The sequence below is a fragment of the Hippocampus zosterae genome, chromosome 14 (genome assembly GCF_025434085.1).
Source record: "Hippocampus zosterae strain Florida chromosome 14, ASM2543408v3, whole genome shotgun sequence".
Lineage (NCBI taxonomy): Eukaryota > Metazoa > Chordata > Actinopteri > Syngnathiformes > Syngnathidae > Hippocampus > Hippocampus zosterae.
Window position 1 is genome coordinate 12056028 of NC_067464.1, and position 12834 is coordinate 12068861.

The 12834-nt window shown below is 41.7% G+C and overlaps 1 protein-coding gene across 2 annotated transcripts; it reads left to right on the forward strand.

Moving 5' to 3' along the window:
* The first annotated feature begins 1050 nt into the window (after positions 1-1050).
* Positions 1051-11182, forward strand: vsx2 (visual system homeobox 2). 2 transcript variants are annotated; one of them, XM_052086002.1, is made up of 5 exons: positions 1051-2585; positions 2871-2955; positions 3390-3513; positions 8024-8204; positions 9643-11182. In XM_052086002.1, the coding sequence occupies exons 1-5, from the start codon at positions 2063-2065 to the stop codon at positions 10017-10019; spliced, it is 1290 nt and encodes a 429-aa protein (XP_051941962.1). In that variant the 5' UTR covers positions 1051-2062; the 3' UTR covers positions 10020-11182. The 2 variants fall into 2 exon arrangements, with proteins under 2 accessions (XP_051941962.1, XP_051941963.1); XM_052086003.1 differs by having other exon boundaries at positions 9706-11182.
* The last annotated feature ends 1652 nt before the right edge of the window (positions 11183-12834 follow it).

Here is a 12834-nt window from a genome sequence, read left to right on the forward strand (position 1 = left end):
TATGAGAAAAAAATCCATCCAACAAATAAACATTTTGATGGACCACTGGCTGTGGGTTGTCCACCCTGCATGTAATGTCTTGCTGTTTTTTGTGTCTAGAATGTATTTTTTTTCCACTTTGTTTTTATGTTTACATTTTTTGACCAATAATATTTTTATGCCCCCGATTGACCGGTTAGCATATCTCCCTCACAGTACAGAAAATCCAGGGTTTGATTCATGGGCTCTGGCCTTCTTGTGTGGAGTTTACATATTCTCCCCATGCATTCATTTGAATTGAATCATTGCAATTTTTTCTTCCTATTTTAAAAAATAACATGTTCAAACTGGGATGCCACCATGGTCAAATGGTTAACACGTCCACCTCACAGTACAGATGTCCAGGGTTCGAAACGGTGTTTCAGCCTTCCTGTGTGGCATTTGCCTGCGTGGGTTTTCTACGGGTGCTCCGGTTTCCTCCCACATTCCCAAAACATGCATGATAGGTTAATGGAACACTCTAAATTGTCCCCAGGTGTGACTGTGGGTGCGAATGATTGATTGTTCATCTATGTGTGCTCTGCGGTTGGCTGGCAACCAATTCAGGGTGTACCCGGCCGACTGCCCGAAATGAGCTGGGATGGGCTCCAGCACATCTGTGACTCTCGTGAGAAAAAGCACCTTGGATAATTGATAGATGGATGATCATGTGCATGAGGTAGAGTAAGACATTCAATCAATTTAGATTTTGTCTCAGGACAAATACATTTACTCAGAAACGGAATGTTTTAGTATTTTGTATGAGGATTATTTCAAATTTGATGGAAAATTGTGGAATAACAGCACTCCAATATACTGCCTACCTCTCTAAATTAATAATAATCGATGATATACAATGATAATCTCTCTCTCTCTCTCTTTATACACACACACACACACACACATATATATATATATATATATAGAGAGAGAGAGAGAGAGAGAGAGAGAGACTGCTCAAATAATAAAGGGAACACTTAAACAGCACAATGTAACTTCAAGTGTTCCCTTTATTTTTTTGGAGTAGTTTATTATAGTTCTTTCAAGGTTTTTGTTCTTTTTAGACGGACACAATGTGGCCCACTGGCCACAGGTTGCTTACCCGTCCGCTCATAATATTTTACAGTTTTTTTCTCTCTTCAGTGAATAAAAAGGAGGAATGGGCGGAGATTTTTTTTTCCTTCCCAAATTGGATTCCTTTCTGAGAAATGTTTCTGCCACACCTCTTTTCATTTTATTTTATTTGGTTTTGTTTTTCGTTTTTTTTTCTTCTCTTTGGTGAAAAGATTCGATAATGGACCGAGTTTTTTTTAATCCACATTTTATTCCGTATTTGTTATAAGAAGAAATATTTTTGACACAGGACACACAGGACTATGAGATAGAGGAGTTAAATTGTGCCACCTTGCTTCCAAATGTATACATTATACAGATATGCTTATATTTGCTTTGAGAATCGTATGGTTCACAGTTGTGTTATTATTAATATTATTTTTATTTTATAATGTCATGTGACTTGGCCATTTTCCATCCTTTTTTGCCCACTGAGCCTACATATGTATCATCTTCCTCTCTTCTGCCTGGTCTTTTAACTGGTGCTGTGGGATTACTACCAAGCGTTGCAGGACCCACGTACATAGCACACTGGCGTCACGTCGTCGGTCCACCGTGTTTTGTGGAAGGCCTTTGATTATTTGCATGTGATGAATATCTACCACACACATACACTCACACACAACATCTGGAGATCAATTAGGCGTCGATAAAAACCATTGCAAGAAAGTGTTTTGTTGAAAATGTGTCTAACAACCCAAAGAGTGTGATAATTAAATGCACCTAATTTTAAACGATATGTTCTTTCCTATCGTAAATTGCTCGCGCGTTTCTAGTCATGAGATTTTATTAGTGTGAGAAAAAGGGCGTCTGGCTAAAAAATGCATCCATGATGATCCACAGGAATCCTGAATCCTCGCTGCTGATTGGCTGCTGGGCTGTGCCTCTGGACCTGTTGGATAAAGGGACCATTTTGTGAAGAAGCCCCCGCATGCACTTGTTGTGCACAGAGGGCCATGCACTGGGGAGCAGCCTGTTACATCCATTAAAAAAAAATCCCAGCCGAAGCCAAGCCACCATGACGGGCAAACAAGGCGCAGTGTTGTCGGCAACTTTGAACCCCGTGGAGACACGAAGACCTCCTCTGGGTGCAAACGGAGGCATCAGCCTCAACCACCAGCAACAGCCGGCCAAGACCACCGTGATCCACCCGCCCAGCAGGTGCACGGGCTTCGGCATCCAGGAGATCCTGGGACTCAACAAGGAGCCCTCCTCGGCCCCGAGGAGCCCGCTGAGCGCCTTGCCGGCAGGGGCGCATCTCATCGCGGCCAGGTCCGTGCTGGGCCACGCCGGTGTGGGTGTCGGGATGGGATTAATCGGCCCCGGTGGGATTCCGGCGTTTTACCGCCAGCCCGCCTTTTTGGAGGGCGTGCTGGACCAGCAGGATGTTCACTTGCGGCCGCATAACACCTCTTCTGCAGGGCGGATGGACGCCGGGCAGTCTGCAAGCTCCGGTCAGCCTCTCTTTTCACTAGTTCATGGTGGAGATCAGATATATATTTTTAAAAAATAATCATGCGTTTATATCTGGCAAGACAATATCGGAAACACTGACACCACAGGATGAAAACACAACGCGCATTCGAGTCAGAGGTAGAGCCGTGTTTTGAATGAAATGAAATGAATTGTACTAAATTAATATTTCAAACAGACGATCATTTCTCGCCCCACATAAAATATGAAGCAAATACGCGATTGCATGTCTGATCAAATGCAGTACTGTCATTTTCCTTGTGCAGACTCGGAGGATTTGTCTTCCAGTGAAAGGAAACTGTCAAAGTCTTCAATAGCTCAGAGCAAGAAACGCAAGAAAAGACGCCACAGGTCAGTGATCATTTCAGTATTTAAAATCTGCTTTGAAAACAAAACAATCCAAACAAACAACGAAAAAATACTTTATATTCAATGACAATTTATTTCGGTATAACCCTTTTAAATTGTGTGCTGTTCAATCAATTTCGCCTTTCCTGTGCCATAACGAATTCTAAAGAAAAAAACGACCAAATTCGTCTTTTTTTAATACATGAGATATAGTAAACATTTTTTAGATGCGTCATACGAGCATGATCGGGGTTTTTTTTCTTTTTTCCCTCTCAGAAAATATTTGTTCTAATTCGATGCGGTGCTTGAGATCACGGTCCGCTCCTCCCCCCAAGTATATTTTTATGTTTCAATTTAGATATGCAATTCGAAAAAAAATAGGGACTGGGGTGGATCGGTTTGTGCATGAATTAAGCGTGGTATTTTTGTCCAAACAGGACCATATTCACCTCGTACCAGCTGGAGGAGCTGGAGAAGGCCTTTAACGAGGCCCATTATCCAGATGTATACGCACGAGAGATGTTGGCCATGAAAACAGAATTACCCGAAGACAGAATACAGGTCAGACTCACTCACACACAACGAAAATACACGCAGGCCTATATGAAAACATTCCCACACGCTATTTCAAATCAAATATGTTCCTAATTCTGCACCAATATCATTTTTCCTCTGCAGCATGTAGCAGCTTTTTAAGTCTAAAAAAATCTAGATCTTTATATACTGTATATATATGTACATATATACTGTATATATAGACCTCACTTTGAGGCTGTTGTTTTAAAGCTCGATTATAAATTCCAGTCACCTGTTGATTTGTTTTGAATTTGAAGTCACATCTTTTTGCCTATATATAAATCATCTCTTTATCACTGTTGCGTGTATATGTTTTTTTAAGTATAAATTTTATTGTATACATTAGGGATGCATCGATTAACAACTAGTCAACTATCAAATTAATGTATAGGTATTCTGATTGTCAATCAATCGCTTGGAGACCTTGTTTGATTTTAAATTGTCCAAATCCTTAATTTTCAGCCTCTCAAACAGGGGAAAAAACAAATCTCTTTTTTTTGCATTCCTCCATGAAAGATGACTGATGATCCCTGCGTTGACATCACACATGTGCAAATATCTGCTTTGACTTTAAAAAACTGTGATCCACGTCGTTTGCCTCTTTTCTGACAAGGAAGAGACTGTAGTAACTGAATCGTAATTTGGAAATAATGTCCCGATTTCACATATGGTTGGACCATAAAATATTATAAATATATAAATATAATATAAGGGTAATTCAATAATTGTTACTTGCAGCCATATATATATATATATATATATATATATATATATATATATATATATATATATATATATATATATATATATATAAAATATATATATATAATATATGAAGCAAAATATTAGGAACATGCAATGTTATTTAGATCAGTTCGTTTCACATGACCATGAGAGATGTTGGATGCATGTTTGATCATCAGTGTTTCCCCTTCAATAGTGAGAGAATCTACTTTATAAATCATTTAAAAACATAATGTGTGTGTGTGTGTGCGCGTGTGTGTGTGTGTGTGCGCGTGCAAATACAGTGTGAAAGAACATTCTTTATCCATTACAGACGATAACCTAAAGATTGCTCTTTCACCCAACACTTTATTTGGAGCATTTGCAAAACATTATAAGAGTGATGCCTAAAATTTACCTTTTAAAGCATAACACTCAGTTTTGATTAACACTGCCAGAGGAACAATGAATGTTTGGTTGTGGTTGTTGTCCGTCCTCAGCATCAGCTGTTTCCAATATGTGGGGTTTTTTTCTAAGTATGCGAGAGGTACCAACGACAAGCGCAACAATTGCAAAATCCGCAAATTTCTTTGAGTAAAATTGATCTTAGTGTACCAAATGTTCTGGCCTGTAAGCGAAATGCCAGGTTTTTGAGAGGCGATGTTTGCACACGTTTCCCGCCCGTGCATTTTGCACGCTGACGTTTCTCATCTCTCAGAGAGCTGAGTGATGCCTTCCCCCAGCCCTGGACACATCGTTTCTCATCAGGCTCACTTGGAAAGTGAAACAATTTGTTGTGTGCGAGCAGACACTAACGACCTAATCAAGCGATCAAGGCGGGAGAAGATTGCGGCGTGACCCCTGCACCATCCATCTGCCTGCACAAGCCCGCCTTTTAATCTCGTTTCTCATTAAGGCCCCGCGACATCTCCCAATAAATAATACCAGATGCAAATATATACATAAATACATAAATAGAATCAGGCGGCTCCTCTGCGAAATAAAAATTAACACCCAATTTTTGCTCATTGAGCGTAATTAGTTAAATGAAACCGGCTTGGGTGGGGGCTGCCACGCAAGGTGCGGAGCTCAAATGAAATAACTACATTGAATTTATTAGCACGGGTCAATAGCGTTGCTCCCCCGGGTGCCGCTAGTTTAATTTCCCGTGATATTTGCCCGCCTGGCCGCCATCGATCGAGCCTGAAATTAACTTATTTTTCAATCAGACGGCGGTGTGCCCCAGGGTACCTTCTCCTCCTGGCAGCAGCTTTCGGCTCCCTTTGACGTCAAGCTTTTACCTTACACGTCATCTTAAGGTCGTATTGTTTCCACAAATTCTGTGGAGCCAAGGCACAGATTTGAATATTGAAAGAAATTCTTGCCACACCTCTCAACAAAAATGTCACCAACATGATTAGTGTTTGGCCATTTGACCGCGATAGAAACACCCAAATTATCACGCTTTGACACAAATGTAAACAGTTAAACATTAAACAGTAAAACACTCCAGGGGATGTACTTTATGTATTTTTATTGGACAATGGGGAACAGGGGGCCTTGAATCAGTCCTTTAAACGGTCTATTCCCCACCATATTTGCATTTTTTTCCAGAAAAAAAATGCACCTGTTGGTCTTCAAAAGGTCATGGGGGAAATGAGAATGATCCCATTTTGCTCCACTCAAGGAACAGAAGTCAGAGGTCAAAAACAACCTTGACAGATATGAGATTTACCGCTGCCAAAATTCAACTTTCCCTTTTCTCTGAAGCATTGACGAAGGATTAATGACCATTTTCTGAATGCCAGATAAGCTGTTGCGAAAACACATTGAAGTATTGAAGTTTAATAATTTGATAATTCTCTTTACAAAGTTCTTAAAAATCAACCTGGAACACACTCTCATTTCTGTGTGCACGGATAATAAACAATAGGGGAAGACTGGGGCTTGATGTCACACTTTACATTTTGAGATATTTCTTGGAAACAACATATCACGTCAAAGCAGCGCGTGCATTCACCAGAGGAAAGTTCCGTGCACCCTGGAAGATCCAGCAGTTTGATGGCCCCAGAATTACATCTCAGCTTTTTGCCGGTGATGTGGTTTTGATGGCTCCATCAGGCTGCCGACTTTAACTCTTGCTGGAGCGGTTGACAGCGGTTGAGACGAGAATCAGCACCTTCAAATCTGAGATGAGGGTCCTCAGTCGGGAAAGAGTGAGGTGACCTTTCTAGGTCGGGGATGAGAACCTGCCCCCAAGTGGAGGAGCTCAATCAAGTCGGGGTCTTCACAAATGAGGGGAGGATGGAAAGGGAGATATACAGGTGGATCTGAGCTAAGCTGAATGAGGAAGGTCTCGATTACTGGTTGAACTTCGTTCCCACCCTCACCTATGAACATGATCTGTGGGTTCAGACTGAAAGAACAAGATCACGCTTTCAAGTGGCCTAAATGAATTTACTTCGCATCGAGAGGAGCCTCGTGAGGTGGCTCGGGCATCGGTTTAGGATGCCTCGTGGACACCCCCTCGATGAGGTGTTCCAGGCACATCCCAATGGGAAGAGACATCAAGAAAGTATCAAGTCAGGTTGGAAAGACGACATCTCTAGGTTGCCGTGGGCATGTTTGGGATCCCTCGGAATAGCTGAACAACGTAGCCGGGGATAGGGAAGTCAGGTTATCTTGCTCCCCCCGAGCCAACCCCACCTAGGTTGAAGCAAGTCCTCCAGTGAGTCGTCTATTTGTGTGCAGTTATTAAAAAGTCACCTTTAACATTTCTCACTGTAATTGTTCTTCTTGAGAATTGTGAGAAACATTCTAACTTTATTTTGGCTCTACGTCACTTTGTTTGGTCTGGGTTTAACTCGTTTCCATGAATTTTACATCTGAGGGGACGGTTACCATTGAGAGATAGGAGAATTCACACACTGAATGTTTAGAACTCTTGTTTCCAATTTCAGTGTTATAAAAAGTGTTGAGCAGAAAAATGCTGCATGGGTGTAAGCCTCAGCTGCCAATTTCTCCTTCTCCGGGCCTCAAACTAGACTGAATCAGGAGCACCGTAGCTCTTTCCATCCAAGTATTGCACTCCATTTTGCCTCAATTGCTTCAAGACGTGATTAATCAACGATTGATTCTGCACGATTGGACTGATCAGTGAATCCACTAATTGGTCATTATGTCCAGCTCCACTGTGTACAATCCTTTACCGGTCCATCATTGTAAACGAGTTCCACATCGCTGTTTCCATAATGATTGAGAATGTAGTCATCATTGCCATGCTGAACACAGTTTATCATCAACCATATTTTGAGTCCCCAAGTTACACGACTTGACTCGAGTCAGACTGAAATCGCCGATCTTTTGCCTTGCTTGGCTTGAAAGACTTGACTTTGACTTGGTATCATGAGACTAGACTTAATATAAGTATCGACTTGAATCACATATGAATAGGTGAAATGCTAAACTGAATGAGTGAGTTCCCTGTCAAGAAACAGAACACCGTGAGATTGGTTGGGGACCTATTAAACACAATTACAGATACTTCATGCAACGTGGCTAATGTGCGAATGGTGTATAGGTTGTGACGGATGGAGATTGTATGACCTGACTCGGAACTTGCTTATCGCAAGTAGTGACTTGACTTGCTTGAAAGTTAGTGGGAATTCGACTTAACTTAAGATTCTATTCGAACAATTGTCATTATAAAGCAGTGCAATGGTAAACAATTGCAAATTATTAGTACAGAAAGAAACATTTTGTGTCCTTCCAGGTGTGGTTTCAGAACCGCAGAGCCAAGTGGAGGAAGAGAGAGAAGTGTTGGGGTCGCAGCACCGTCATGGCTGAGTACGGCCTCTACGGAGCCATGGTCAGGCATTCCATCCCTCTGCCGGAGTCCATCCTCAAGTCGGCCAAGGATGGCATCATGGAGTCCTGTGCCCCCTGGTTACTAGGTGGGTCACTTTCCTCAGGTTTCTCTTCCTCATTCTCGTGTGGTCAACCACCGATCCCTGCTTCCATCACTGACACAGAATATTCATCATTTGCCTCCACCCTCCCTTCTTTCCTTCTTTCCTTCTGTCCTACTAAACTACCAATCAGCAGACGCTATTTTAAATCTGAATGGCCGCAGCACTTTGCACGAATGCACAAAAATATATGAAATAGCTGCTTGCTGCTTGCACTGCTAGTGCAGTGCCTACCTTCCTTCCTACCGACATAAGAATTTTAGCCTTATGGCAGTGGTACTTAAACGTTATTTTCTTTCTTTCTTTTTATATACCGGTACTTGTCTCTAGAACCATCCACTTAAACATTAAACATCCATTATCTGAACCGCTCATCCACATGGAGCCAGGGGTTCATGCAACCCTGAACTGTTTTGCAAGCCACTCAATCACATAGCCATACCTGTCAACTCATACGGTTTACCCATAGTTCATACGGATTTTGTGGTGAATCTTACGTATGTGGTCGTATCGCAAAAATCATACGGATTCTAAAAATGTTGCGTTTTTTTTTTTCACCAACTCCAAATGATTTGGAGTTGTTCAGAGTTGGTTCAACTCTGAACACAGTAATGCCACTAAGTAGAATGATGATTAGACATTAACCAGACATTGTATTATGGAGATCTACAATAAATATCATTGAAAATTTTGTGGGTTTTTTCTGCTGTTATTTTGACATATAAAATGCTTTGGTATTTTATAAGGATTTTTTGCTCTTTATAAGGATTTTTTGGTAGTTTATACAGGTTGGCGCTCCGAAATGTTGACAGGTATGCATCGCACACATTGACGAACAATGAGCCGCACTCACAATCACACCGAGGGACGATTTAGAATGTTCAATTAACCCGTGGTGCATGTTTTGGAACGTGGGAGGGGAACCGAAGTACCCGGAGAAAAGCCACACAGGCATGGGGAGAACATGCAAACTTCACACAGCCCATATTCGAGCTCTGTACTAACCAGTCGACCATGGTGGCGCCCAGTTTGAACGTGTTATTTTTAAAAATAAAGAAATTCAAAACTGCAATGTTTAAATTTATTGCATTTAAGAGCAATGGATTTTACCCAAATAAATGTTAGAAAATAAAGTACCGGTACACAAAAGTTAAAACCTGAAAATAACTGCATTGTCCCTTACAAATGTTCTGGACTGGATTAAAAAGAGTTCATTATGCACGGTTTGAACATTTAATTCAGTATTACTTGAATGGTACGCGTAGCAAATCATCCTTTATGTTTTCAGCAAAACCTAATGTTGCATGTTCTCCATTCCATTGACTCCCTCACTCCATTCACCCTCCAAGCTTGTTCCTTCACAGCTGTTGTCCTTTGCAACAATCTATTCTAAACCACAACCTTCTTTGCTTGCTGTTTCCAGTTCAAGATGGCTTACCAATCAACAGACGCTATTCTAAATCTGAATGCCCGCAACTCTTTGCAGGGATGCACAAAAAATCCATGGAGACCCCGGCGCCCCCTCAACAGGCGGCCGCCAATTGTGACGAGACGCCGCCGCCGCCGCGGCCCAGCTCTCAGAGGGCCGAAGACTCTGAGGTGGAGGAGAGGAGGCCGAAGTGCGAGTCAGCCATTTCTAAAGAGGAACTGAGAGAGAACAGCATCGCTGCCCTTAGGGCCAAAGCACAGGAGCACAGTGCCAAAGTGCTCGGGACGGTTTGTCACGACAGACTGGACAAGGACGAGCAGGAGAAGACCGGTGCACCTCGGAGTCCCGCCGAGGAGGTGCACAGCCCTTAAAGACTGAACACTCAAAGGCAGGGCACTCACCTCTCATTGGCTCTTCTAAAGCGCCCTGTATCTGGACTCTCATGAGGATGAATCATTGCTACACAGAAGATGCAGTTGCACTTTTTTTTGGTCTACTTCCAAATATTTTGCTTTTTACATCCTGAATGGTGACAATTTCATTGCAAACCATCCTGCCGACGGTCCTCTTAAAGGAGGAGGAACATCATTGTTGTTCTGTGTCATGCTGCATCTCAGGGGTTGTCAAACGTTTTTGGGTCCAGGAACCCCTGATAGTGTAAAAACAAAATAGAAGAATCCCCTCATAATCTTGACACCAATTCACCATTCATACAGAGAACTACAGAGAGCTAAATGGCATGGGAAATGCTTTTCATCTTTCAAGAGTTTTAACCTAAATAATTCTGACCTGTTTCAATGAAAGAAATTTCCCAAATTCAGCTGAGTTAAAGTCCATATTAATCTATTGTAGCTAGCTTACGTGGACCACTCTCCCACTAGTAAGTGTTGCCATCTTCACGATTTGGATGCTATATTAAGCAACATTTTTGATCGCTCTTGGAAAAAAAAAACGTCTAGCAAGTTTAATTCCCATTAAGAAAATGACAATATGAGCGGAATAATTTTCAACATTATTTTCTGCATGACAAAATGAGAGTTGAAGGTAATCATTGTGCTGAACATTGCCAAAGACATGGTGCCCATTCATAAGCTGCAAAGGCAGTGGTTTATCTACATGTTCGAAACTTTTGTGCTTCCAAGGCATTATGAATAAATTGAGTCTCCTGCACATCTCTCCATGAGAAAGAAGTGTGAGAACTAGAAATGCATGATTGTCAGATGTGTCAAAATCAAATGAGAGCTGAGGTAGGGAGGAGTAATTGACATATTATGTGTGTTTTATTGGCACACTGGTCCTCATATGCAGGTAAACACATAAAAGATGCTACAACATTTTCCCCCAATTATTTTCCAGACCCCAAGTTAAGGCTAATGGACCCCATGGGGTCCCCGGACCTCGGTTTGAGAACCACTGCTGTATATAACTGATGTATTACATGACAACATTTGAGTAGTTTCACTTCCAAAAATGTATCACACATAAAGCATCCAAAAAGAAATAATCTTTTATTATTAAATGTGACTTTCTGGTGTCTGTCGTCGAACTCTTCTTGCGCCCCAACTGGTCTGACGCACAAATCGCCCCCTCGTCCCAGAAGCTACTTGTTGATGCTCTGTCGGCTCGCCTCATTAGCACAACGCCCCCCTCCCCTCACCCCCCACCCCCACCCCAGTTGCATGCCTGGGTTAACTCCTATAATCCGTCGAGGTTGAGAGCCTTCAATTTCAGATGAAATTGGAGGGGAGGGGGAGGGGCTGAGCACGGAGAGCGAAAACAGCCACAAGCAGAGAGCGTCTGATTTGAAATCACTTTAACAGCCAACAAACACTTACACTGCTCATCCGTGCTCTTATCTACAGCCAAAGAATGACAGCTTGATTTCACACCCTTCCTTCGTGTTCAAATATCTTTGTATCAAGCTACCCGAAGGCCACTTCGCTCAGCTCACGAATCTTTTCTAGAAAGTCTTCTGCTTTGTTAAATTATGCAGATATGTAAACAGGATTCATTTCTCTGAGTGGAAACCGAAGGTTAGCTTTGGCTCAGGGATTGCATTAAGCGTATCAGAGGATGACTAAAATGTTGATAGAATGAACCTGCAGACACATAAACACCAACACCAAACACAACGCAGTCCTTTGGATACCCACATGCTGATAAATTAAAATACATAAAATATCGTAAAAACATTCTAACGTTATCTGTAAAAAATGTAAGTTTAAAAAGGAAAACGGACATGAAAACATGTTTCCTTTACAATTCACATCTATCTTTTTAATGCAGTACGAGTAAATGCAGCAAATAACGGGTATTTGAAAACAAACAACAACAAAAAATAAATACAAATTAAAGGGAAACTATTGAAGAAGACGATGGCATCATTTTAAAATGATTGTTTTTTACAATAAAAAACTATCTCTCTCTCTCTCGCTCGCTATCCGTCCATTTTCAACACCGCTTATCCTGATCAAGGACGTGGGGGAGGGCTCTTTTGCTGCAGCCTCTCACTGCTGACTTCGGGTGGAGGGCAGACTACACCCTGAACTGGTCGCCAGTCAGTCGCAGGCAAAATACAGCTTGTGAATCGCTTCATTACTTTCACAGTTTATGCAAATAATTCAAAATTACGTGGAACAAATCCACACCAATTTATCGTAATCGTTGCATTTTTTAAATGATGCAAAAACATTGCTTTACTTTCACTTGATCTGAATTTGATTATTTTTAACCCACTCTGCAAATATCTTGCAGTGTGGCGAAAACCGAATGGTTTTCGTGCATTTTAAAAACATTCACGCCGACAAATCTGTACGATTCGGATCACATTTCAACCAACGGGATTCACTAAACTTGCAACAGCATGCTTTCAGTACTAGCTGAGCGTTGCCATCATCTGTAAAGTTACATCCAAATTCATTTATTGAGGCCAAGACATGCAACTGAGCGAGGATTAGTCCTCTAAGTGCAAATCTATTTAATCCTCCGAGAGAGAGAAAGAGAAAGAGGCTATGATAGATCAGATTTGTGGAAGATCCAGATGTTTACACTGCAAACCACGAGGTAATTCACAGTCCGCCATACGTCACCGTGTGTTTAGCAAAAATCACACCACAAAATCATCTCAATCCATGCAGGGGGAGATCAAGGGAGGGTTTACGGGAAGGTTTTCCACTAATGCAATAT

Bases quoted from the DNA above. Each gene is read 5' to 3' on its own strand.
- vsx2 (XM_052086002.1), top strand. From the start codon at position 2,063: ATGCACTTGTTGTGCACAGAGGGCCATGCACTGGGGAGCAGCCTGTTA. The intron at 2,586-2,870 runs GTCAGCCTCTCT...TTCCTTGTGCAG, and splicing joins CGGGCAGTCTGCAAGCTCCG to ACTCGGAGGATTTGTCTTCC. The intron at 3,514-8,023 runs GTCAGACTCACT...GTGTCCTTCCAG, and splicing joins TACCCGAAGACAGAATACAG to GTGTGGTTTCAGAACCGCAG.